The sequence below is a fragment of the Egretta garzetta genome, unplaced genomic scaffold (genome assembly GCF_000687185.1).
Source record: "Egretta garzetta isolate BGI_Z169 unplaced genomic scaffold, ASM68718v1 scaffold514, whole genome shotgun sequence".
Taxonomy (NCBI): domain Eukaryota; kingdom Metazoa; phylum Chordata; class Aves; order Pelecaniformes; family Ardeidae; genus Egretta; species Egretta garzetta.
This window is the reverse complement of record NW_009259483.1, coordinates 512,141-539,555: the sequence shown is the minus strand read 5'-3', so window position 1 is coordinate 539,555 and position 27,415 is coordinate 512,141. Positions and strand designations below refer to the sequence as shown.

General features: G+C 47.5%; 1 protein-coding gene across 2 annotated transcripts in view; it reads left to right on the top strand.

The window, feature by feature from the left end:
- The first annotated feature begins 19,484 nt into the window (after positions 1-19,484).
- Positions 19,485-27,415, top strand: part of AOAH (acyloxyacyl hydrolase) — an 80,514-nt gene continuing 72,583 nt past the window's right edge. For both annotated transcript variants that reach the window (XM_009637202.2, XM_035892759.1), the window contains exons 1-2: positions 19,485-19,586; positions 20,023-20,177. In XM_009637202.2, coding sequence (XP_009635497.1) covers positions 19,555-19,586; positions 20,023-20,177 — 187 coding nt within the window. In that variant the 5' untranslated portion in view covers positions 19,485-19,554. The remainder of the gene's footprint in view (positions 19,587-20,022; positions 20,178-27,415) is intronic.

Here is a 27,415-nt window from a genome sequence, read left to right as displayed (position 1 = left end):
CTTGCACTCTCCGGGCTTTCATTACCGCTTCTCGGAAGCAATTCATTTTTCAACGTGGCAAACTCTTTTATTAAGCCTTACAACTTGCAGAGAAAAATAACATTCCCTTGCAAAGAGGCAGGTAGGTGATGACTGCCTTCTGGCTTGCAAAATGACCATGCAAGATCCCGACTACTTTACTTGCAAAATCCTCTCATGTCTGCATGCCCTACCCAGGATGGCATTTTGCTTGCCCACGGTGCTTGTTACCGACATTTATTCTCCCATCAGTAGTCCCAGGTAATGCAGATGTGTCACATGTGTATAGGAATGTAAAGGCTTGTATGGAAATCTGATCCACTGCCCAGAACAAATCCCTGTCTTCTCTGGCAAACAGCTGAGCCGCAAGGGAGCCCTGCGTGCCCGCGGCAACCCTGGAGCCCACCAGCTGCGATCTCACAGGCTCTGGCCACTGAACAGCTCTTAAAAGAGGGAAGGGTGAAAGGCAAAACCCGCTCCTAGGAGGGCAAGAGGGTGAGAGAGTGGCATGGGCATACAATGCCCCTGAACACCAGTCTGCTTGCTGGTTGCTTGTCATCGCGTTGGACTGCAACGATCAGCGGTGATTGCAGTGATCAGAGCTGGCTCCAGTGCATCAAGCTCTGCAGCGGTGCAAGCTGTTAATCCCAAGCAATAACCAGCAGTGGAAGATGTTGGGAGCAGGAGGACACTCTTGTCCTGCCATATCCCTCCCCCTTCTCTCTTTTGTTGCTGCTGCTGTACTGACAAGTAAATGCCATTAGCTCCACTGTCATGTGAAAGTCATTCGTCTAAAGAGCGTAATAAGATGAATGTGAGATTTTACCCCCTACTTGTTTCACTCTTCTTGAGAAATTTAAAAAAAAAAACCAAAACTAGCCCTTAAATCCAGCCCTTACTGACCTCGGGATATCTTATCTGTCAGAAACAAGGCTGGAATACTAAACATCTGACCTAAGAAAAAGAGCCCTTCCCCTTACAGCAGCATCAAGGAGCTGCAAGCGGAAAGGATTTCCCACAACCTCTGCATGCTGCTGAGGGTAAAATCCCTGCAAACTCTGTAAGACATTCGTAGGACAGAGTTTTTGTCACTTACCGCTGGCTGAGCTGTCCTTGCTTTCCCCAGAGCTTGCTAAATTAGGACAAGACTTGCTCAGTGCCCCCTCCCCCACTAGATGATAATTATATTTGAATATTAAGCATCCACGTGGCTTACACAAGTTCCCTGATTAACAAAGCACTTACCCATGCAGCAAAAGAGGCTTGATCTCAGTTTGATAAACAGACACCTAAATTTAGGTGGGTGCCCATGGACCTGTCTGGATCAGGGCCTGCGCGAGCAGAAAGGCAATGTTACCTGTTACTGAGTTTTCCCTAAACGCTTGGAGGCAGTGCAAGTGATGAGTTTTCCATGTGATGTGTAATTGGATTGGGTACCACTGGTTATTTCAGAAGGTTGAACGAGATGCCACCTGATTATTCAACATCACTCCAGCTGCTTCACGCATCTCTGGGACCTAAAGCAGAGGTAAAAGTATGGAAAAGGGAACCCCTTTCTGTATTAAATCAGGCTGAAACTTGGGAGGGGAGTGTTGTCAAAAGCCCAAGTTTGTTAGGGCACGGCCAGGTGTAAAATGGATGTTGGAAGAGCCATGAATTTTTATAGCAAGGTGATTTCAAAGTGCTGATTCAGGGAGCGTTGTCCTGCAGCAGCCTCACGAGGGGCAAGGTTAAAAGAACTGGAGACAGTTTCAAACTCATTTAGTAGCATATATTTACATTTTATTATCAGTTCTAGCTGGGAGGCCTTGAAGGTCTCTGAAGAGCAGAGCTGGTCTGGTGATGCTTAACTTGCAGGGACATGTGTAGGGCAAAGGAAATGTTTCATTAGCCATTCTTCTCCAAGTGGGGAGATTGCTATTGGAAATAGAATATTTTTTTCTGAACTGATGTGGTTTTTTGATAGAGAATTTCTCAACTTTACCGTAGCCACCTCGCTGGAGGGGTTACATGGAGATCAGGAGCTGTTGTGGTTTTTTACTGTCTTGGAAGAGCCAAACAAGCTTCCTCACGTTGGGAACCTCACCCAAACCCTCTCTCATCCTATTTGCCTCTTGTTTATAGACCACTTCCTATAAGATGTGACCTATGGGACAGTCACGAAGTTGGGGGACCCGGTGCTGCCTGTCCCAAGCAGGACATCGGCCTTGAGTTTCGTCCCGGGGAGGGTATGGCCACAAGACAGCAGCACACGTAGAGGGTGGGAGGGGAAAGAGCCACCTAATACAATTTTGCCAAGGGGTGCAGCCAAGGGCAGGCTTTCTTTCCTGTGACACTTAAGGATGCGTCTTGAATAACTTTGTTTCAATTGTCATTAGAGGATTTTGCAGCCTGATTGAGCACCGCAGTTAAACTCTCCCTTGATGAAACCTCGTGAGTCTAATTTTAATCTTGTAGGCAGCATGGTGTTCAGCCTAAACTGATTATGCCTTGGGACTTCTCTGGGTTGTCACGAGGGGGAGGGAGGCTGGTTGTCTTTTGCTTAATAGAGGCAGCAGGTTTTTTTATGAGGTGTGTCTGTATCCTCTCAGTTTCTCTTAAAATGCCTCAGATTTAATATCACCTTCCCACCCAATCTCCCCCCAAGGGGCGAAGGCCCCCCAGAGACCTTTGGTCTCCCACCAGCAGGCCATGCACAGGTGGGAGGCTGAGCCTGCAGGATTTCATTCCCTGCCAGTTAGCAGGGAGTTTGCTGTGTCGGGATAGTTTTTGAAGAAGTCAGGGAAAGTAACATAGGAATCTGCCAGGCTTCAAAAGAAAGTAAGTTTTCCGTAAATGCTTAAAATGAGGACACCGAGGATGCGGGCGCAGTATGTTGTGCAACACTGCTGACTGCTTGCATCTTTCCCAGAGGAAAATGGCTCATCCACAGGGTTTTCCCAGGACACAGCTTCCCCAATCTTTCCCCCCCCCCCAGGTAGCAGAAGCCTGGTGCGTATGAAAAGCTTAGAGATGCAAGCAAGGAAACATGTGAAAGGTTTCTCTGCCAGGAGTATGACATTTAAAGAGCGCCAGTAGGATTATTTTGGCTGTTTTTCACCGTGCCGGTCCCTCTGCCCAAATTGCTTGGCTCACAATACCCTTTGTCAGTCTCTGACCTCTCTCAAAGCTCCGGGTTTCCCCTCTCTGTCCCCAGCCCAGGGTGGGTGCAGTGATACCTTACACCTATCCACCATTTCATCTACCCCGAATAGTCAAAGTGCAACTCAACCAAGCCGGCTTTCCCACAAACATCCATCTCACGCGCTTGGTTCTCTTGTTTTCAGTTCAGTTCGAGGTCCACTGAAAACTGAGGTTGAGGCATTAAAATGGGCTGGCTTGTGGATGACTTCTCCAGCATCCGACAAAGTTGTTTTCAGCCCAAGCTTTTCCTTCGGTGAGGACCTTTACCGAGTCCTCCGCAGTGATCTTCATAAAACCGGTAAGAGCTGAGCATTTCCGAGCTGCCAAATTCTCATCCAATCTGGCAGCCCACAGGTGGATGCACGCACACAGAGGGTACCGGTGCCTCAGATCCATTTCCGCAGAAAGCCAGTCTGAAACCATCACGTTTACAGCTTGGCGGTGCCGGCTGCTCCAACGGGCAGCATGGAGATGAGAGGGAATGGAGGAAATCAGAGCTGGGAGCGCCCTGACGGCTGGCAGGTTAGTGGGGCTGCACGGGGAGGGGGGCATGGGGGAGAGGAGGTTGGGGCAACACGGATGAGCAGCCAACCTCACCGTCAGAAATACCTCATACCTGCAGCCATGCTCAGACACAATGATGAAGTGAAGGCAACGCCTAAGAGCAGGCAACAGCACCAAATTGCTGAGCTACCTGTGCAGCACAGTGGGGAACCAGAAAAAAAGGTATTGTCCAAGACAAAGCAGCCTTCCCAAGGCCTTATTTTAGATTTTTATTATTATTTTTCACAGAATCACAGAACGGCAAGGGTTGGAAGGGACCTCAGGAGATCATCTAGTCCAACCCCCCTGCTAAAGCAGGTTCACCTAGAGCATGTTACACAGGACTTCATCTAGGCGGGCTTTGAATATCTCCAGAGAAGGAGACTCCACACCCCCCTGGGCAGCCTGTTCCAGTGCTCTGTCACCCTCAAAGTAAAGAAGTTTTTCCTCATATTCAACTGAAACCTCTTCAGTTTCAGTTTGTGCCCATTGCCCCTTGTCCTGTCTCTGGGCACCACTGCAAAGAATCTGGCTCCATCCTCGTGACATCCACCCTTGAGATATTTGTATGTGTTGATGAGGTCCCCTCTCAGTCTTTTCTATAGGCTGAACAAGCCCAACTCTCTCAGCCTTTCCTCATAGGGGAGATGCTCCAGTCTCCTTATCATCCTTGTTGCTCTCCTCTGAACTCTCTCTGGGAGTTCCTCATCTTTCTTGAACCTGGGAGCCCAGAACTGGACACAGTACTTTTATGCCTTCTGGAAGTGCCCTGTTGGCACGATTGTGCACCATCACTGTGTTTTCATCACCTTGAACGGGAGAAGAGCACTGCTGCGATGCTGCACGGGCCAGGAAAGGGGCAATGGAACAATCTCCCATTGGAAAATGCCAGTGAAGGAAAATTAAATCTGTGAATTCAGCTTGAATCATTGATGGGGGAAGGGAAACTGAGAAGCTAAAATGCCTGAAATTTGCTGCTCACACAGCTTTTGGACTGCTGTGGTCACAATTCTCCTTCTGTAAATAATTAGTGTTTTGGGACTTCTTTTTAGTTCTAAGATTTAAAGTGCCACAGAAAGTTGTAGCTGAAAAAAAATATGATTTTTTTTTTAATTTTTAATTTTCTATTAGAAATTATGTGGCTTTCCCTGCCCCCACCTGAAAAGAAGCCAAATTGCAGCAGTCTGGATACCCTCCCCCGATCAGAAATTCTGGCCCAGAACTTCCATCGCCAAACCTCCATCGCCTGGGGAAAACCATCCTGCCCACCCGTGTAGCTGGCGTGCATTAAAAGGTGCGCATAACAAGTCCATCAACAGTAACTCACACAGAACGAATTGCAGTATTTTCACCCAAATATATTCCCGACAAGCTGATTTGATGAAAAAGGCAGTCCAAGCCCCCAACTTTTGCTGCATACAAAGGACTGGCCGCAGCGATGAACCGAAACTTTGTTCTCATGGGGAAAAAGAAAAAGGAAAGCAAACAGCAATTGCCTTCATTGATCTGGTTTGGTTTTAATCAAACCCGAGTCACTTTTAACTTCCCCGACTTCAGGAGGCTTCTCAGCAATGGGCTTCTGAAGACAGGTTCCTGAATTAAGCTGATTAGTCAAGTGACTGGCAAGTATTCATTCAGATCACACTGGCTGAAAAAAAAAAAAAAAAAAGTGTTGTGGATTTAATAACTTTGTTCATGCAGAGCAAAGAAATTAAACACAGCCGGCAGCGGCGCTGTGGTCAGCCTGGACCTGAGCGCTAACTCATGCCTGATGGCCCTGCAAGGTGCCCCGTCTAACCCAGGACGGGCATCAAGCGCCTGCCATGCCAGGCGAGCCCCTGCCAGCAGGGAATTGCTGCCTGCAATTTTCTAGTGTTTTCCATGGTGTAGTTTCCCAGAGGTTTATATGAGGAGGAACAAGCCGGGGGGTGTAGCGGGGGAATTTGCTTTCTTCTCCCATTGTGATAGGGCTTGATAGACCCTTGATGATGAGTTTTGCAGGGACGGAGCAGGGTACCAGTATAGCAGCACTGCAGGGCCTTTTAAAATTGACACACCCCCCCCGCCCGAGCAGAGGCACTGATGGATGATTTAGCGCAGTGACTTGCTGGAGGGGCGTTCTGGACGAGGCAGCTTGAGGGGCTTTGCAGCATCTGCCCAGTGTGCTAAAGTGGCTTTGCCTTGTGGGAGCCATCCCCAGGCACCCGATGCCTCCCCGCTCGTGCTGCTGAGTGGGGCTGCTGCCTAGGAAAGTCATCTTGGGGGGAGCAAGCGGCTCCTGCTGCCATCAGCATCCCCGCACTGTGCGAGCCCTGCACACCCCGTGCCAGGTCCAGGAGCCCAAGCGTGGCTCCTTTGGCCCCTGGTGTTGCTGGACGGGGCTGAAGCTGCGCTTCATGTGCCGTAGAGGGAGGGAAGGCATGTTGGTAACTGCCTGGTTGGCCAAGTTCCTGATGGAGATCAGTACCTTAGCACTGCTGAGACCGTCTTGTCTTTCTAATGGCATATCAGGGCACCCAAGACGCTGTTGGAGCACGATTTCACACTGTGTATTAGAAAAGAAAAAAATCACGGTACCGCGAGGTGAGAACTCATAGGTGCTCCCCATTTGTTAATGGACTCGTAATTCTCTTGCTGACACATTAGCACATTAAAAAGGCATTTTCCAGGCTCTTGAATGCGTTAGGGAAGGCCCATTTCCATCAGCTGCCTTTACACTTCCCAGCTTCTGATGCCTGCTGATGCGGGCTCCTGCGGGCAACCATCCCCATCTCCCAGCCAGTTTGGTAATGCACCGTATCTTCTTCCAGAACACCCCGAACGGTAAATGTAAAGGTAACCTATAACCCTACAGTGGCACTCTCTAACACGAGCCAGAAGCGCAGCATCGCATGTGGTTTGGTCTGGGATGTATTTGGATGCCCTCATCCCAGCTGAAGATGTTAAATGTTGTTTCCCTTACTGCTGTGGTGAGGATTTGAGCCAGGCTCTAATTTACTCCTGAAACACCCTGGAGTGAAAAACGGAAGATAATTTTGGGGGGAGATAGGCATTCTTATCTTCAGGAAAGGAGCTGCATTAGTAAAGTAACAGAGGATTTGATTCTACTGTTGCAATGAAGATAATAAATATTCATCTCTGAAAGACAGAGGTGGATGTGAGGATGATAAAACAGGTGTGCAAGACCAGAATGACAGGTGCTGAATAACTCATGAGGAGAATCCTGGGATTTAGTGATGGCATTGGGAAGTTTAATGTCTTGTATGAGCCGTTCCCGGCAAACAGAGAGAATAAGGTCTGTTCTGTCCCAGCGATTCCCCCTGGTATGAGCACGAAGAATAGCTCTCGGCAGCCCGTCACACTTGGGACAAATGCAGGATTAATAGTGTTTCGTGTTGGCCTGTACCCTGCCTGCCTCATTGTGGTCTGAACCTCCAGGGGATGGGAAGGTCTTATTAATTAATTCTCTTAATTCAAGCACCTGTAACTGATTTATATGCAGTCTAGGGCCTGATCCTGCAGGGCGGGAGCTGCCTTTGGCGAGGCACACAGCTTTCCAAAGCCCCAGCAGAGGGTAATTACTGGATCTTATGCTGCAACATAAGCAGCAAGGGTATTTGGGGAACCTCCGCTGGCTTTTCCCCAGTGCAACTAATTTGTTGCTCACTGGTGCTGTAGATTCAGCTCAGCCAAAATTCACCTTCTAGGGATGGCTGCATGCTTGGTTTCATCCATGGGCCACAAAACGGTCTGGAGGAAGATGGGAGAAAACGATGTCAGGAGGAGCAGGGGATTTCGCTGCTGGGGGATGCAAAGGATGAATCCTCCTTCTCGCCAGGGGAGGCAGAGATGTGGCTTTTCAGCAAAGGCTGGAGCTGGTCCCTGCCGATGGCTCTTTCAGCTCAGCGTGCCCTGTCCCCAGACCCACTGCAGCGTCCATCCTGCTTCTAATGCAGGAACCAACTCATCCCGGGGATGATCCTAGCAAGTGTGCGCATGCCTGCTACGTGGAGAGGATCTGATGTTATGGTCTCCTTCCTCTCTTTCAGGCAGTACCATGGTGCTGGGTTACACCTAGGAAGGTGAGGGGCTGAGCAGTGGAAACACCACTGGGGCCAGCAGCCGAGGCTCGGTGGTCCCTGCCCTCCCCGGATGGCGAGACCGGTAGGCATGATGGATAGGCCATTCAGTGGGTCACGGCACCTTTCCTGCTCACAGCTGAATCACTGAAGAAATAAAGTGCCCAAACAATCAGGCAATATTTTAAAATGAACGGTAACAATAAGCCCTTGTCCTGCTGAGATTGCAGCTTGTTCTGCTGCTTAACCTCTCCCCTGCCAGCGGGGGTGAGCCCATGTCCAGGCAGGGTCCATCCACCCCTGCACGCACAGCTTCCCTGCAGGGATGGCCGCATCCTGCCTCTTCCACCCTGGGGCCCAGTCCTGCCCGGGCAGCTCACGAGCAAGCCCAGCAAACCTTGGCAAAGGCATTTGCTGGAGGAGCCGTTCCCATGCTGCCTGGTGCCCTGACCCAGAGCCACACACCTCTGCCGTGACCACTGTGCTCTGGAATGGACGGCAAAGTGCTCCTTGCATCCCTCAGGACAGTGCCTGAAGTAAACAAACACATTCATTTCTATTTCTCTATCATCTAGCGTGTGAGACACAAGTACGAACAGCCATGAAAATGATGTTTACTTATTAGTACCAAAATTAACTTTTAAAATTGAGGGAGACCAATCCTGTCAAGCCCTCAAATTGAAGGCTTGCTCCTTGAAATGCACAGTAAGGCGTTCCAAGATTAATTGTCCTTTTGAATACAAATTGAATCTTTCCTTCTCCTTGCATTGCGGAGATGCCAAAAAAAGCCCAAATCCCAAATGAAAGCCCTTGAATTAACTTATTGCAGGTAGATAAACTAACAGATAACATCTTTTTTCTTTAGTCAAAAGGTAAAATAATTTGCTTCTATTTTTTTCTTTCCCTGTAAATGTGACAGAAGAAATGTCTTTCCAGATAGGACTCTCATTCTACCAGAATGCATCCGGCGTGTGCGCACACATGCTTGCATGTGGAGCCTTTCCTTCACTGAAAATAGCAATTCTGCCTGTCTCACCACCCTTCTTGAAAAATGCTGAAACCACGTATTTATGTTGCGTTGTGGTATGGGCCAAGTGTCCAAAAGAGAAGCAGGCAGCTTTAAGAAATGCTGAAAGCCTTAGCTACCTGTGTACAGAGAAAATGAACCATCAGGGCAAATGTAGTAGGTGGCTTCTGTTGGAGAGGTTATTCTCTGTCTGAAATGCCTTAGGAGAGAGCTACGATGCAAGGGGAAGCTCTGGACATGGCTGCCCCCGGAGGGTCGGTGTCAAGAGGCAGTCAGCACCACCAAAGAGGCTGAGGACCCACCAGTCGCGCCCTGAAGGCCAAGTGTTGCTGCCTGAGTGACCACACTACGTCAAGGGAAGCAAAGTCCAAAGTAAAGGTGAGAATGGGAGGAATCCATAGCGTATTCACTTTATAAGCAGTGGCAACTAGCAAGTCATATTTTAGCAACTGATGTCTTGGGTCGGGGTATCCCAGCAATTCAGTATTTTAAAATTTGCAAGATTTTTGGATGGGGGGGTGGGGGAATACAGCTGGAAATCTTGCTGGCTATCCTTCTTATTGCAAAGCCAAACCAGCACTTCAGACAGCCTGTATTCACAGTGCCTTCTGCTTTATCTTGCTGAGAGGAAGGGAACGATTCATTTTCATCTGGGTACCATAATCTCTCAGCATCAGGTAAGCTTTCCTGCCGTATCAGCCTGCTTTCCTATGGCCTGTGTGCTCACCAGCTGCACTGGGTGGAGGGACAAACACGCTCAGAGAGCCTGACCGGTGGCTCGACAGCCATGTGTAGGAGGCATGCCAAACAGCCCGTGCCTCTAGGGCAAGGGAATGCACTTTGAGAGATTTTGGAGAGGAGACTTTGTCTCCTGATGCTCTCCTGAGAGTTACAGCTAAAGATGAAGGAGCTTTTGTGGTCCAGAGCATCCTCCCTCCTGCATCCTGGGTAGAAACATTTAGCATCCTCTGCAGAAAACAAGCCCACCGTGCTAGGGGAGCCCTTTAGTGAGGTGGGTCCTCCTCGGGGATGCAGGGGAGCACCAAGGATGCCATCCTGGGAGCTGTGCACAGGCAAAGTAGGGGCTTGGGGAGCACGTGGAGCAGCTGGCATTCTTGGCAGGAGCAGGATTGGGTCACCTCTCTGAAAACACAAGCAGTCATCTGATAAATATAGCCTGAGAGTTTTAGATAAAAGTTAGAGCTTACCTTCATCTGCGGTGACTGTAGTTATTCTTGCTAGTCATCAGAAGAGACTGCTGGATGTAGGATTAAAGCAAAGGAGTGATGTAGACACATGAATTATGAATTTTGCATCATGAATTATTGCCTAAAATAGCGTGGTGCACCAAATACATCTAGGGCAAGTGTTCTCTAGTTCTGAAGGGCTGGAAATAACACCAGCTCCAGGGAAAAGAAATAGTTTCTTTGTTTATCCTAAAAAAAATTGGGCAACTTTCCTTTACCATGGCATCCAATAGTTCCTAGTCTCTGTACGCAACTTTTGCCACAGCAATGCTTCTGGGTTTTGGCTGCTCATCTTGAAAGGCTTCACTGGGATTTGGTTTTTGGAAGGTGAGTGCTAAGCATTTGCCAAAACCCAGCTGTCAGGATGGGATCAGCGAACCAAACACTGAGACACCCAAACCCAGATTGTCACTTTTGGGCAGGAACATGACGCTCAGTATCTTTCCTACCTCTTCTCATTTCCTCATCACCAAGTGCCCAGGAACTTGCAACATGGGATCATTAAAATTTCTTAACCAGCTTTCATGGTTTCCACATCAGAGCTTTGGGGCAGGAGACTTCCTTTCCGGAGGACTCTCAAGGTAGGAATTTGGCTACAGAGAGTGAAAAGGGGAAAGGCTTGGGTAGAAGTAAAACACCGGTGAGACCTATGTACCCAGATCACTGGATAGCTGCATAAATAACTTTGGGTTTTGTGGCTGGGGCTCCCAGGCTTACCCTTCTCAGCATTAGGCACAGCCGCGCTGATGGGACACCTGCCTGTCCACTGCCCCAGCCCAGAAGAAACCAGTCTACTGCCTGCCCAGCTCCTAATACCAAATGAAATTCCCTATCTTGCACATGATCTTTTATCTGGACTTCTACCGACACCGCTATGGCTGTGCCGCTCGGAGGCAGGACTATCCAGACTCCCCGCTGGGGGCCTGCAGCATCACTCTGCGCACCCATAGACCTCAAGCTGAGATGTTTCCGATACACATGGGATAGGTTTGGGCATACCCAGCTGTACAAATATTATCATTTCTGCTTCCTGGGAAACATCTCTTGGCATCTGATTGCTGCTAGAAGAGGCTGCTGGTTTGTGTTCAGTTCAAGGCCCGGAGATCTCCAGAACACACCCGCTTTCTTCCTTGGCTTTTATATGATGGGAATTTAGTGAAGAGTGACAGTCTTGCTGCTGGGGCCTCTGTCCGCCACCTTTTTGTGAGACTGAGCGCGCTGCTTTGTTCGGTCCCCCAAATGCATTTCCACTTACTCATCCTTCCAGAAGCGATGGAGAGGTTCCCTTTTCCTTCAGGTGGCGAAGTTCGTTCGGAGGGTGAAAGTAGCTCAGTCCTCACTTTGTTATCTTCTGGGCATAGCGTTAGACCAAGATGTTTGCTGAGGTATTTTCATTTTGAGAAATGAAGCCAGCAAGGGGAAGGAGTTTTATTGGAGGTTATTTAACACCCTCAGGCTTTGTTGTTAACTCATGTCGATTGCTTTAAATATACATAAACGCAGAGTCTAAATGATGAATGTTGGCAAACAAGTAACTGGGAGACAAAATCCACAAATACTCCAGTGATAATTTGTTTTCTAAGCCAGGAAGATGGGGGAGATACTACTCCTGTGTCACACTTCAGTAAACCCCTGGGTAACATTCCTGAGTCCTCTTCTCTGTACTTACCGGCTGGTTGTACGGCATTCACCCTACATTATTTACGCAAAGAAAAGAGAAGCCCTGCTGTGGTGTCCAGCAGTTTTATTAAAAAAAAATTAAAGAAAAAAGGGTCAGGAAAGCCTGAACCATACTTTTTTTTTTTTTTTTTTGTGGCTGTGGGCACAGCTTGGCAGCAAAAGGAGGTGGGTCCAGCATCAGCAGGCTTGGAGCACTTTATCACGGCAGACAGATTGATTTGCAAGGCAGAAGATTGCCTGCTCGTTTTGTCTGAACGATTTCGTTGGCTAGACTTTGCTAATGCGTATGCCTGTACCCCTCGTATTTAATAAACCTTGTACTGAGCATATATCAGGGGTCAAAAAGGATTCAGTAACTCACTGAAAGATATTACAGCTCTTTTTTATGCGTCCAGAGCGAGAGCAGAAAGACGTTGGAAAGGTATTATAAGAGAGTGAACATTTATCTGAAATGCTATTTATATTTCATTGAATTGGCTGAAAAGGACCGCAGAAGGCCAATAATGAGCGAGGGAGGCAGGCAGCCATCCCTCCGCACACAAAGGACAGTACCTTGATGGCTGGTTTAATGACTCTGACGTGCGCGGAGGGGCCAGAGACCGGGTGGAAATATCCCACGTTCAGGGGACAGCTAGAGCGGGGAAAAAATGTGCTGTGGTGCCTGCTTTCTCCCTCACTTACACTCTGGTGGTCCTTGTGCTGCTGGCTTTGATTCTCAGGAGGCCATTCCTCGTTGCGATGGCAGGAGTTGTGCCTGCCTTCTCCAGGTCCGGGGCTTTTTTTGGATGAATTAACTCATCAGATTTGCATCGAGTGCAAGACGCTCACCTTACCGTGTCCCTCAGAACAAGCCTGAACAAGCGCTGTTGTGTTTAGCTGGGTATTTTCCCTAATGCTCTAATTTCTGGAATGAGCCAGAAAAAAAAGAAAATAGAGCACTGAGTCTGAAGCCAGGAAGAGAGAAATCTGGGGGATGCCAGGCCACGGTAAGGAAGCAGAAAGAAGGAAGAAAGGTTTTTTGAATGCAGAGCCGTTTTGGAGAGGTACGTTTCTGCTTTCTGGTGAGGTGACTATGAGCAGTGGTAATTAAAACCAGCTGCCCGTGTCGTCTTCTCATATATATGCAAGACTAAACCATCGAAGTCAGACATCAGCATAAAATCTGCTGCAAGTGGAAAGACAGCCAAGTGCAAATAAGCCCTCCATGAATTTTCAGTGATAGATCCGAAAGATCAAGTCTTAAGGGCTGACCTCATGCCTGGATTTGGCTTGTCTGTATAAGACCCCATTATCAGTGAGGTCAGTGCGATCTTTACAGACTGTGACCTCAACTTCAGATTGTTTGAGCCAGTGGATATATAGTCCTCCAGGCGCTTTGAGTAATTTCATACAGCCTGGCTTCCCCGTAGAGCATGAAAACGCTGTACATGGCTGGCTGACCAGTGACTTGCTTAATTAATATTTGAAAAATCAGCTCGCGCTGCCTTTGCATATTCATCTATGGGTGATGGATGCTGTCCCTGCAGGGCCGTTTTGCTGATGGAAACCATCCAGCTCACCTGCAGGTCTTTTATTATCAAAGCAAATCAGTGAAACATCTCTTTGAAAAGAGAAAAAAAAAAAAAAATCCCCCACCCTATTTATGAAACGTGAAGTGCCATCAACAGTACCTATCTTGTACAGGTCCTGTTTCTGAGCACAGAAGTCCCAGTACGAGCCTCAAACAATATGTTTAAATAATCTTGTGAACTTTGGTATGAGCTAAAAATGCCTCCAATGACATTTACCGCTGTTCCCTAACCCAAACACTGGGAATAATTATCTTTTATTGGCACATGTTCTGTGTTGAGATCAAGAGGCTGTAGAGCTGCATTTCTTTTATTTGCATTACTGGAGGAAAGATCAAATGGAACAAACGTAATCAAACATTTATTTTTGTTCTCCTTTGATGTCGTGGCATTCCCCTTGTAAACACTTATAACCTGACAACACCCAGGACAAGCTTTTACTCCTCCGCCGTCGCTTCAATCAGCGCTAACCAAGGAGCCTAATAGGGGGTTACATTTCTGACAAAACCCCAATGCAATAGCTGTAGCTCTGCAGGGATCGATGCAGTAGACTGGATTTTGACGTGCCTAGCAGGCTACTCGCTATTTATGGCAAGGCAATAATGGGACAAAAAATGCCATCACGCTGAGTTGGTAATGCTTGGCTCTTACCTCTTTGGGATTTAAATGAGTACCCAAACTTCTGGGCAGTGTGGAGTCCGTCCCAGGCATCCTGACTTGTATTTACAGCTGGCTCTGAGTGACGCTGTTATCCAAGGGCTCTAAGCAAGCCTTTCTAATTAGTCCTGTTTCAGTAATATCGCCACACCCTCTTGCTCCTTAATTGCCAGAGTTGTTTCTTTTGTCTACAAAATAGCAAGAATTAGGTTCCTTTAGATCCGAAAAGGCCCACAGTTGTGCCCACGCAACTCAAACTGCAAAATCTATGTTGGTAGGGTTAACTCTGAATTGATAGTGTCACCTGCACGTAGGGAGAACGCAACAGCCAGGTTTGGTTTTCTGCACTAAACCCCACCAGCTAAGGAAAGGTACTGGATTGCCAATAGCGCGGCTGTATTTTTCACGGGTTCCCTACTTGAAAGCCCTGAGAGTCTTGTTCCCACGTTTTGTTACATACCCCAAACTGAAGTAAGTCGTGTCAGTGATTTACCTTTCCAAGAGTGCAGACATCAACAGCTCTTGCAAGCTGGGACAGTTAATTTTATTAAGAGTTGCAGAATAAAGGATAATCATCTCAGCTACAGCTTGGCAATAGCTCGGAACAAATTTTCAGATATGAGTGTAGGAAAATATTGGTTTAAATGCTTTCCCTGCAGCTTTGAATGACAATGAGATGGAGAGAGAGAGTCTGAAATAGATGCATAACTTGAACTGCAAGCAGCAACTGATAAGGAAACTGGGGCAGAGGGAATGACTCAGTTGGCTTGGTGCAGTAGCAAATCCACATGGGGCTTTGGAAATGTTCATCCATGCCGGTGATAATGCACCAACCACAGAGATGATTATGACAGTCAGAAAAATTCAGAGAGCAGTAATGAAAAATAACCAACGCAACGAACCACCAGTGGGAACTTGAGAGTCAAAGGGCACAAAGACGACATTTTGAAAATAAAAGGAAGAAAAGGGACTGAGAGGATCTTTGATCTAAAGGCTTCCTCCTGCAGGTTTTATCTCTCCAGACACAAAAATACAAGGCTTATGTCTATTCCCTTAAGAACTGAACAACACGTCGGGGGGGTGGGGGGAGGAGAAAGAGGGGAGAGAGGGGCAGAGGGAGAGGTGGCCTTCCAAGATAACATCTAATCATCATAAAAATGCATGCATGACAAAGAGAAAAAAATGCATATATCTTAAAAATAAATATGTAACAGAAATCTAACCATATAGTAAAAAAAAAAAAAGGGGCGGGGGTAGTAATGTGTGCAGTGACTTGGACAGAATAGGATTGATAAATACACACTGCCAGCTGATCTCCTTTCCTAAGATGGCTACTACATATTTCAAAGGAATGTCTCCCTTTGTCAATCAAGTGGTCCATAATCCTAACAGATGACATATTGCTGCTTACCTGTCCTGTTTTGGGGCTTCATGCAAGTATTTTGCGTTCTCTTTTCTTTTCGAGGGCTTTTTTCAATGTATTTGCTATATACATAAACAGGTCTTTAGGGACCCATTATGGAAAGCAGTGTTGAGAATAACTCCATTCTCCCGTCTCATTAATACTTCTAGTGGCAATCACATGAAAGCATCCCCTTTGGGGAAAGGGTGACTCTTAAATTGTAGTAAAGCTCTTATTCAGAAAATCAGAAACCCGAACTCTCTTCCATTGCATCTCTATCAGGGGCAGTAAAGGTGGAGGCCGAAACCTTACCTGTCCCCTAGCTTATTTGTCACCGCCATCCAAGCCAACATGCATTAGGTGTCAAGAATGAATATGGAAGTACAAGAATTGGAGGACTGTTGTGGGTCCTTCAAACCCCAGCGACCACAGTCCTCCTCCTGGGATCAGCTGCGGGGATGGCATTTCTTCACTTGCTGTGCACGTGCCCTGCCGCCGTCTGCTCTGCCTTCATGGAAATTCAGGTTAGGTTCTGCTCGGCTTCGTCTGCTTTGCCTCAGGTTTTTGGCAGCCACGCACGTTTTCAAGCTTCTCTCAGCTCTGCCTAAACTGAGAGAGGTTTGAGGGTGCGGGTGGAAAGCTTGGGTTGGGAATCACCGAGTGGGGCACGTCATGGTCCATTAGCCCCTGCAGCCCTCTCTGGTGACCCCCAACCAAAGCCCTCTCTTACGTGGTGTCTCCCCCACGCATCACACTTGCTACTGGCCTGCCTGTGGGAATACGATAACTGGCATTTAGCTCCGTGGGCCCTTGCGTGTGGTAAAACTCCCCAAGAAACATAAACTGGAAGGATGTAATGATCTCCTGCATCAAGCAGGGTGAGATGAGCGAGCTCCTCGGTGGTGTGTCCTGGCATCCTGAGAGCAAATTGCAGAGAGCGCTGCCAGACTTCTCTTCAGAGCAGCATTTTACCAAAACCCTACAGGGAGAGGTGGAATTTATGTATATGTGCACTTTTTTTTTTATTTGTTATCACTAGTCCAAATTCAGCCTTGAAAAAATTCAATTAACCCTACGTCTTCTGTCAAGCAGTGTGCGAATGAGCTGCATGTCTGCAGAGCTGCGTCGTTGCCAGAGCACTGAGGGTTTCCCCTCTGCAAGAGGGGGTGTCCTCATCGCACCTCTGGCTCTATATGGTCCTCGCCCCCTCCTCAGAAGTGACACGTGGAGGCCCAGAGAGTGACAAAATGTTGATTGCATCCTCAAGTCTGCTTAGGTGTGTAATGCTGCAGGCAGGGACTTAGTGGGGTTGCCGGGAGCATCTCTGCAGAGCTCATTCCTGCAGCCCACCTGGCTTGTGTGGTCCGCCAAGGCATGTGTCGGGGCCCTGGGGCACCCGTGGGCCAAAACAGCCCTGACCAGCCCCACCTGGGACACCCACCCAAGCACCCTGCCCAGGAGCCCCGTTGCAGCTCAGCCCTGAGCACCCTCTCCCCACCTAAGCTCCAGTCCTCTGCCTCATGGCTGGACCTGATGCAAGCCTAGGTTGCAAATACACTCAAAAGGCAAGAGAGCTGGGGAGACAAAGACACTCGCAAGCTGTAGGGTGACCCTGCAAGACCTTTTTTTGGGCAGGGGACATGCCAGGCATCACCCCTGTGCCCTGGTGCTTTGCAGAGGGCAGAGCTCTGGTCTCCCATTGCTCCTGCTGCCACCCTCTTTATTTCTCTGTAGGCAGCATCTCCTGAGTCGCCTTTGTCCCAGGTCTGCTTCCCTGGCTTAGATGTTGTACACAAGCCCAACGGAAGCATTGAGGATCAAATCCCTTCCTTTGGGACAGATCTAATGTGGGTTTTACCTCCTATTAACATCATTTGTGCACTTACTAAGATTAAGAGACAGCGCCATGTGCTCCTTTGCTGCTGTACCAAGACAGCTTTAGGTCTGACTGTCCTAGGGACTTGGAAGTACTATAAAATCTACTTGGCAAAAGGCAGGGCTTGCTATCTGATTTGAGTGGGAAGGAGAAAGATTTAATGCCGGGGGGTGGAGGGGGGTCACCTTCCCAGATGGCCTCTAAATCTATGCATGCAAATCCCTCATTTGTCTGACCAGACTGCATGTTTTTAAAGCTTTGGGGGTTTTTCTTTAATTGGTTTAAGAGCTTGGCAAATGCGTAAGGTAGAGCAAAAACCAGCTCTGTGTTACACACGATTCTGGGTTATCGCACCGCTCTTTCCCCAGCCTGAAAGGAAAGAAAATAACACAGCCGATTACGGGCTAGAAGCTGTACGCCTTGCAGGTTTACATGCCTGGGAGCAGCTTGGGATCTATCTATATACTTTATAAGTGCCGTTGTTTAGATTTGTATTTTGCTATAGATATAAAGCGGAAACCATTCCAAAGACCTCTCTGCTAGGAAGATTTTTCTTGCCTATTATTAGCACTCTGCTTTTGCAGCAAGCGCTCATGAGCCAATATGCAGAGTTTTAAAAGGACTTCAAAGTGTCATTGGGAACCAAGTGATATGTGTGTTAAAAAGGGTTTAATGGAGCTGCAGTCGCTGTAGCACAGTGTCTTTTTATAGCAAGTTTTTACAGCGTTAAGAAAAACATCCTGCAGATTTCAGTAGGATTGGCATATGGATAACGTACTTTGCACTATGATTTTTGTTTATCTGCTATTAAAAAAAATGAATACCAGCATTTCTAGCTATAGGGAGGATGATAAGCAGGAAGGGGTCTGCGGAACTCAGGCAACAGCTATTACCTCTATTTTCGTGGTTTTTTTTTTTTTTTTCTTTAGAAGAAGAAAACCACACATTTGGAATCCAATGGCTTGGTTTAGAGAAGGGGGTGATTTGTATTCACACTGAAGCTTTTAACAGTTGTCTTTTCTTTTTTTTCCAGAGACACTGGATTATATTATCATTATCAAATTCTGTTTATTGAAGTTGAGGTAAACTTTCCGGGACTGCCTTTAAAAATATCATAGGTCAGTCTCCCACAGAAAAGAAGTGGGTTATAAAAAAAAACCCCATTAAATACTGAAGCTGACCTGATCCCTGTGCGGTCATGCTGATCTGCAGGAACGCCTGAAGATTTGGCAGGGAATCACTGATTTTAAGATATATTCTGGCTTTTCCTTTTACAACATAGTTTACGAGTCTCCTTTAATTCCACCAGGGAAGCACGTGGGGATGCCAAACGAGACGGGCTCCTCATTGCCCTTTAGCAACCGGGATGACAGCCCGCCCGCTTCTGAAAGAGCCAGGCAAGGAGTGGAAAGAAAAGACAAGGATCTGCGGCCAGCTGGGGCCAGGGGGGGTAAGAGACTTGCCCAGGGTTAAATAAAAAAGCAAAGGCAGAGGTGGGATGTAGCTCTGGCCCTCCAGTGCCTCAGCCCCTATACGTTGAACCCATAGAGGCATCCTGGCATCCACAGAGTCTGGGATTTTGCTGTCTGGACTTGTTCCACCTCTGAAGCAACATCATTTAAAGTTGTTTTACTCTCTGCTTTTCCTTCAGGCTGGGGAATGCCGGGTTTCTGCCTTATCTGTGGGAATTAAAAAAAAAGAAAAAAAGAGATGGGGAAACCTTTAGTTGTTGTGGCTGCCAAAGCAGGAAAGGATCAGGATTTTTCATGCCTCACAGGCGGCTGGGGGCTGCAAACAAATGCGCTTAAAGCTCATGAGAACAGGGATTCAGCTCCCGATGCTGCCCTTATGCTGGCCGCTGCCTCCCGTCCCCCCCAGCTCAACCCCTGCAGAACCGAAACCCTGGCAAAACCCCAGCGTGGGAGCCCCCCATCCCTGCCAAACCCCATGGCTCCCACCCCAGCAGCCTCTTTCCTTTATTTTTCACGCCCCGTCCTTCCAAACGGAAACCCTGGTCAAAAACTCTTACAGAAGCTGCCGGAGATAGATTTCTTTTTTTTTTTTTTTTTTTCCTTCTCTTCAGAGGAAGGCAGAGAAGTGACAGGGGGAGGAGGAGGGTTTGTGGGGTTGGGTTTTTTTTTCTTTTTGCAACACTAGTTGTTCAGGGGAGTGTCTTGCGTTATTAACGCTGAGTGGCTCCGGTACTGTGGTTTAAGGTCGTCAGTCATCCGCTGCTACCGCCGGAGACACGGGAGCCCTGAGCCAGAGCTGTTCATGCCACCCCCGTGGCCCTCCCAGGCCAGCAGGTTGGGAAGAGCTGCAAATGGGGCAGTGGGGGAGCGTGGGGGTGCGGAGAGTGTCCCCCAGGGCTGCGGGGGCATCCTCCCCTCTCGGTCACAGGGTGCTCACCTGTGTGGGACTCGCCGGGTTGTGGTGGGTGGCTGCACAGCCGCCCCGAACGGCCCGAGAGGGGCTGAGGGGTGTGTGAAGGGCAGGGGCTGGGGAGCACCTGTGCTGCGGGAGCAGGGGACCGTCTGTGCGCCCCATGGGAGGGCAGGGGCAGGGGTTCCCACCCGGGAAGCAGGCCCTGCGTTGCACATAGCTGCACAGGCGCCCGAGGCTCCTTTCACCTCAAGCTGCTCGTGAGACAGGGATGCAGGATGCTCCCTGAGCATTAAGGGAATGCAGGTCCCACGTGGGCCCTTCCCACCTGATTTCTTCCCTTTTTTTATCCTTCCTTAGGATGAGGGGGTCCAGACAAACATTCCTTAATTTATTCTGCATCCTCTGGCTCCCGCTTCTGCTGAATGCAGCCTCCTCCTCCCCTCTCCCCCATGGAAACGACCCACCAACCCCTTCGCTCCTCTCTGGGCTGTACAAAGGACACACCTGCGTCGGTATGTATTCGGGTTTTGTTTGCCTGCTGGACTAGTTCATTTGCGAGCTGCGAATTGCTATGCACATCATAAATCACTCCTTTATCTATTTCAACAGCTGTACTGCAAAATACTTGTAGTCTTTGGCAAAAGAATAGCTGAAGGTTTTGCAAGGCCAGCATGGGGTCTGGAGTTATTTTATGATTTTGTTTTTGAGCGGCTGCTTCCCAAAGTTCATGTTTTTGCTCTGCAGGGAATGGTACCTGAAAAGCTGGCTTTAACATCCATAGGTCTGGGACCTGGAAACAAGGTGTTATGGGGTCCTAGCATTTGTTAGGGTTCTCTATGCACTTTGCTTAACTGTGGGAAGATACGGTTTCCCTCAGACTCGCCCGGGGTCTCCTCATTGAATTCATTGCCTGGGAAACTATTCTTAAGAATGGTTGGCCCATGCTGGGCCAGAGCGCTTTGCGATCTGGATGTCATCTCTGGACAGCCACGCTGCAAGGGCTGTTTTCTCACAGTTCCTTTCCTTTTCGCAAGCGCACGCATCTGCACAGTCCATACCAATGTGGGGCGAGTGTGTTTTGGCAACGCCCCCTCGCATGTGACTTCGGTGGCGGTGGTGAGCTCCACAGCAGCTGTAGCTGGGGGTGGCCTATAGCCTCAGCTAAGTGATTCCCAAAGCAAGACCAGTAACACCACCGTCAACGTAAACCGTGGGTATCCCTGCACCAGAAATGCCTTTGGTGTGAGGCTCTGTATACCTAGACAGATGCAGTAGCTAATATTTTTTTATGTGAGCAAATGCTAAATGATGGATAGGTCTTATGCATTATGATAAAACATCGTATCTTGTCTTCCTTTAGCTTTTCAGGGCACTTACTGTGCTGTAAACATAAACCCCGTCACGGTTCTCCGTCCTTCAGAAAGAAATCTTTCCTTTCAGCCCAAAATTATTTTCACTGTGGCTCAGGGAGCGCAATTAGAAATCATAATCCTAAGCTTGATAAAAACACATTTTTGCCTCACTTCTGAGCTGTTCATAGTGCCCCTGCAGATTTTGGCACCGATGAGACAGGGTGAACTGAAAGCGGAGCAAAGTCGGGGGCGGGGGGTAGGGGGGAAGGCTTACGCAGCCCCTGCCAGGGTTCAGCCACCAGCCGGAAAATGAGCGCGAGCTGTGCAAACCAGAAATGGCTGTCAGGGACGGGCCTTGTTTGGGCCGGCAGCCACGAGAGCAGTGACCGAGCAGCTGCCAGAGCGAGAGGGAAGTGGTGGTTTTCAATGGCGAGATCTTGAGGCAGCGACGGTTTTGATGGCGCAGGAAAGGCGGCGAGCGTGCTCGCCTGTTGGCTTTTTACACTGGTGGTTTTTAAATGTCGGGTGTGAGCATTGTCTGCCCTTCCCATCCTATTGACCCAGCCAGGCTCCAAATTCCTAAAGCAACTGTGCATTGCATTGGAGTTGCCTTGTACAACATAAATTGCACTTTTCTCTCCTCCTGAAGGGAGCAGAGCTGCGCCAGCCCCGTTGCTGGCACTGCCGAGCATCTCCCCGGCATGTTTGTTCAGTGGGGAGGTACCAAAAAACCTGCCTCCCACACCGGTTGCTCTCTCCGAGGTGCCCCTCCAGCTAAAAGCATCCGCGTGAGCTCGACTCAGGACCAAACCAGACTGCACACCTCTGTAAACCGCAAGCTAAAAATGAAAGGTGCGGAGCATTGCAACCGCACGGGCCAGGCCTGGCAGGGAGGGCTGGGGGCTGCCCCTGGCGTTTCACCCATTAGCTGCTCTCTCTTGACTGACCCTTGAAAACCCCGATGAGCCATCTGCACCCCTTCCTCTTCACAAGTGGGAAAGGGAAAGGACGGAGGAGCTGATGGTTACGCATGCCATGGCGTGGAGCAGGGATAACGTCAGTTCTTGCAGCTGGTCTGGTGAGCAGCTGTCTTAGGAGCAGAAATTAAGCCAAGAGCAGCTTACCCTGTAGGAGGCAGGTCATGATTTCCCTCCGACAGCTCGACCCCAGACCCTGCAAGCTCAGTTTGCTGCCTGGGAAGGCACTGAGAGAGAGCCATGAGAATTTCCTCTGTGTCTTCCTGGCTTTATAGATCGAGGCAGCATTTTTAACACCAGAAATACCCACTGCCAAATGTATAGGAGGTTTTTCTCGAAGAAATTGACTTTTTCATACCAGTTAAATGCGTGGTCAGGTGTGTAATCTTTCAAAGTTATTTGCCTCTCTTTTCTGAGGGAAATGAGGTGGCTGCACGTTGAATAGGCATTTCTGATCGCTCCTCGGTGTATGTACCACCTGCATGATCGAGATTGCTATGCTAGTAGCCAAAGCCAGTCAGAAAAATGGATGCTCTTTCAGTAACAAAACCAAGCAAATATTTTCCATTAAGCCTTTCCACTGGAAGTATCATACTTCTTGAAGGAATATGTAGAAATGATATGACAGGAGAGGGAAAATGCAGCTCTGGCACCTCCGTTGCACGTGATCCAGCTTGGTTGCTCCCTTCTTCTGTTCCCCCTGCTAGCGGTGCTCCCTGGGTGGGCACCATCTGCCCCAGTATATTCTGGTCATACTGGGAAAGCAGCTGGATGCTTCAAGGGAGCCCTTAGCACATCCTGGGAAATGTATTTTGGGTAGGCACCTATACACCAGTATGGAATAGGGCCAGAAGAGAGGAGGGTGTGTGTCCCATGAGGTGCCACAGCAGGCGGAGCAGTTCAGATGACTCGTGGGGGGAGGTCGGCCAAAACATTTAGATATTTACTTGTCTGAAAAAAAGAGTGGCTTTTTTTTTACAGCAAACAAAATTGTGTTAGAAAACATTCAGACAGAAGTTTTTTATCAGCCTCTGTAGAAGAAGTCACATCCCTCTTGCTGCATTTTCTTGAAAAATCTGGCTGCTTCATTCAGAGAAAGTCCTTTAAGAATTGACTTGGTATAAAAATAAGACACCCGGAAAGTATTCCCACACCTAAAAAGAGGTTTAATGCTACTGTCTTTTAGAATTATGGAAAAGAGGGGGAAAGGACCTGATGATAATCCTTCCGGCCACGAGATCAGATGTAGTACACTTAAGCAGTTCCTAACCACCTCCAACCTGCTCTTAAATAGATACAGGCTCGCTCTTTGGCCCTGTCACTAGAAGAATTTTCCCAATACCTAACAGTCTCTTTTCTCCACCAGTGTTTCCTGCCCTCCCAGGCTGGAAAAATTCCCCACCCCCCCGCCTTTTTGCATACCATGAAATCAGCTCAGGCTCTTCCTCTGGGCCTCTCCCATGCTTTGCATGTGATAAATTATTCTGCTTTTTCCTTGTGAATCATAGAATCATAGAAATGTTAGATAATGGTAGATAATAGGGCTGCAGTAAATTTCCCTATATGCAGAGGCCCACGAAGCTGGTTTTCCTCTTGGAAAGACAGTGAGTTTTGCTCTGTGCACTGGTTTGGGAGCTGGATGCTAGGTCTGGGTTTCATTCCTGGGTCTATAACTGACTGGCAGAATGGCTTAAGGGATTTATTCAGGACAAGACCTTTTGCTAGGTGCAGCCTGATGTTTTCAGTGGGGCATCCTGAAAACAAGACACTGTGTGTTTTTCTCTCCAAAATTATGAATGAGCCCTTCAGATACTCAGGTCTTTGACTTTCCCCATCTGTTAAATGAGGAAAATACCGCCCATTTCAAAGGGCAAGCAAAGTTTTACTTAAGTTAACCTTAAGGTACCCAAAGACAGTACAGTAACACTGGTAACTCTTGACACTGGTGTTAACGTTTCATCATACCTAAGATCACGTTCTTTATTTTTCTATTATTTCTGGTTATTCTTTAAGGGGTTTATTCCACACCTCCCACTGCTCCGAATTATGACAGAGCCCTTAAAGGCTCTTTGCAAATTGTCCTGTTCTCTAGCAAAGGTGACTTCATCCAGAAGTATCCGAAGCAACCTCACGAAAGGCAGAACCTGCCCTGGAGGATGCAGAAAGCAGGGGAGACGATGAAAGACAGGAGGGAACTGCTGTATCCATCTTATTTCAACATGGTGAAGAAAGGAAATCTGGGGAATTGTAGATCAGTCAGTTAAACATCAATTCCTAGAAAAAAATCCTGCAATATTTAATGAAACCTTATAGAAGCCCCTTTGAAAAGTAAATATGAGTAAGAGCCTCACTGGATTTATCAAGGAGAAGCAGTGTCAGATCAATCTAATTTTCTTTGCTGATGGGATAATGGCATGTAGACACAGAAGAAGTAACAGACATTATCGCTGGACTTTACTAAGGCTTTTGGCACCACCTCAGCACTAATCTAATGGCTGAGGGATATGTGTCATTGATTAAGCTTTTAGAGGGCAAGACACAACTGGTGGGTCACCTTGTTCAGAGAGTAATTGCGAGTGGCTCGCTCCCTAAGCGGAAGGATGGACAAAACGAGGTCTTTCTCGGACCTCTGTTTTGAACACAATGTCATGCCATATTTTCATTAGCCATGATAATGAAATAGTGTGTTCTTAAATTAGCAGCTCATACAGAGCTGAAAAGGTTTGCAAGTGCAGTGAAGGCCAGGATTAATTCAAAACAATCTTGAAAACTTGGAGTACTTTCCCCCCAAAAAGATCATTTCAATACGGGTACGTTGAAGCAAAAATAGTCAATGGCACACATGGCGGATGAGGAACGACTGGCTGGGAAGCATCCCTAGGGAAGATCATCTGGGCTTGTAGTGGCACAATGATGGCATGCTGTCACGAAGAACGCAGACACTGCGTACACCGAGACGTGTGAACAGAAGTTAGCTTGCAAGACATGTGAAGTAACCCGCTACCTTTCTCAGCAGCGACAAAGCCTCAGAGGAATTTCTGCCTTCCCTTTTGGGGCTGTGCGTCAAGAATGATGCAGAGTGACAGGAGGTTTTGGAGAAAAACAAACATAAGCTATAAGGAAAGACTGAATAAATTAGAGTTAATTAGTCTAGAGAAGAAAAACTTGAGAAAATACATGGTATCCGTCCTCAAAAACACTAGAGGGGTGATCCATTCTCCAGGTTTGTAACAGCTATGGTGAGAAATAGCAGAAATGGATACCAGGGACGCTCAGGTTAGGAAGAAAATTTCTCTTGGTACTGATAAGTGAGCGCTGTCGTCAGTTCCTGAGGAGACTGTAGAAGACCTCGTTAGAGATCTTAACACATCTGTGTCTACCCTGTCCCTTCAGAACGGCATAGGTGCCATAGATCAGCTGCTGGGGCGGAGGCTTGTGTAAGATGGCTTCTTCCAGGCCAGCTTTTTGGGGGTTCTGCACCATGACCACAAGAACCATTTGGAAGTAGCAGGGTTTATTTATTTTCTCCCCAGCAGCAGGCTGCCCTGCTCTTTTGGCGATTAACTTTGGCTGCCCTTTTTAGAAGGAGGTGATTCGTCAGGGAGCGCTCAATACCACCGGACAGCCGTGCTTTCCGTCTTCTTTGCTAGCGAGCAGAGATCCTGTGGGTCAGCAGCCAGGGAAGCAAATTTCCCCATCTTTGTGTTCGATATAATGCCATTCTCAGCAACCTTTGCGGGTCACCTCTTCCATTCACCCACGAGCACATGATTCCTAGCGTATGAAGAAGCATGTTTTTGAAACATTACTTTCAGCTCTGATTACATTAAAGAACAGTCATTTCTGAGCTTCCCAACAGCAGAAACCGCCGGCCTCTACCTGTGTTGATTTGCATGGCAGTCAGCATCCTCAACAGTTTGCCTCCGCCTGGCTGCGCGTGAGTGCAGGGATGAAACGCACCCCACGGAGTGGCGGCAGGACCCGGTGGCCTTTGGAGTTCCCAGTAACTTCGTACAATGGAACATGCCAAATGGAGTTGGAGGCTTTTAATAACTGCGCTCAGACAAAGTGGCTGTGCACATATTGTCTGGGGAGGCACCATGACAGAACATATAATTTACAGCTCAGTGAGTTCTGTAAAAAGGCCATGCCCAATATCAGTGTAGCACCACAATGTATTTTACTCTGAAAGGCTGGGAATCAACTTTGATTACAGCTAAACCAGTGCCAAGCCGCAGCACCTCTCTTCACTTCACCGACATTGCTCGGTTTACTCAGCAGCAAAATTTGGCCTGATGATCAGTAATAAATATCAAATTTGACCATAACATTTTTTCCTATGATTATACTTTGGATAGAAAAAAACCACAGGCATGTGAGTAGTACAGCGGAGACACAAAAGCAGCTATTAAAATAGGAATATTTTCTACAGGGATTCATATTTCTCAGCAACTGGTAGTAAAAATTTCATTTTCAAAACTACCCCAAGTCTTACAGAAAGTTTATGGCTGTAAAATGCAAATATATCTATTGATCACAATAACAAGGTGTGCTTAGCATACCGACATATATACATGTATGGGTGTGTAAGTACACAACTGTATATATTTATACGTGCATTTGCACACATGGGTAGTCTTTTACATTTTACATTACCAATGCTTGCCTTTAGTATAAGTTTTCTTTGACAATCTTATTTATTTAGTATTGATTGTCTGTTTGGTTGCTGACCGTCAGAACTTGTGTGCCTCCCACTCCTGTTCCTGTGTTAGCCCTATGCAGAACGTCTGCTTATGTTTAAGGCAATCGCTTTCAGTGGTTTTAGGAATTGTATACCTGAAACAAGTTTTGTGCATTCGCAGTCTTAAAATGGTCAAGTCTTTGCGACAAAGATGAAGTTATCCAGTTACTTTAACGCCCCCTGCCACCATTCAGGCTTCAATAAATTTTTAATACCCTTTCCTGATTTGGAAAAGAAAAATATGTTAATGGCACACGTACATACATGGGTTTTTTTCTATTAATTAATGCAGAAAGCACTTCCATTGGAAATGCCCGGGGTTATAGATTTTGTTAAATAGGGCTCTTTAAAGTGTAATGTAGGAAACACTAGGGATACGTTTGGCTGGCAGGTATGGATACCAGAGTTTGCCACTAGACGGAAGCTGAATTTTCTGTACTGGCGTAACTGTATCGGAGTCCTCATTGGGTGTCTTAAGGAAACAATAGCGAACAAATAGAGCTCTGAACTTCAGGGTCTGAAGTGGTTCACTGCTATTGCATGAGCAACAGAAATGATAACTGATATTCCAGGGTTTGCTGGTTTTGTTACTGAACTACAATGCACTCAAAATACTGCTCTATATTGATATTAAAATTTCAAAAATGCCTTTAGCCATTATACTATATGTAATTTCATGC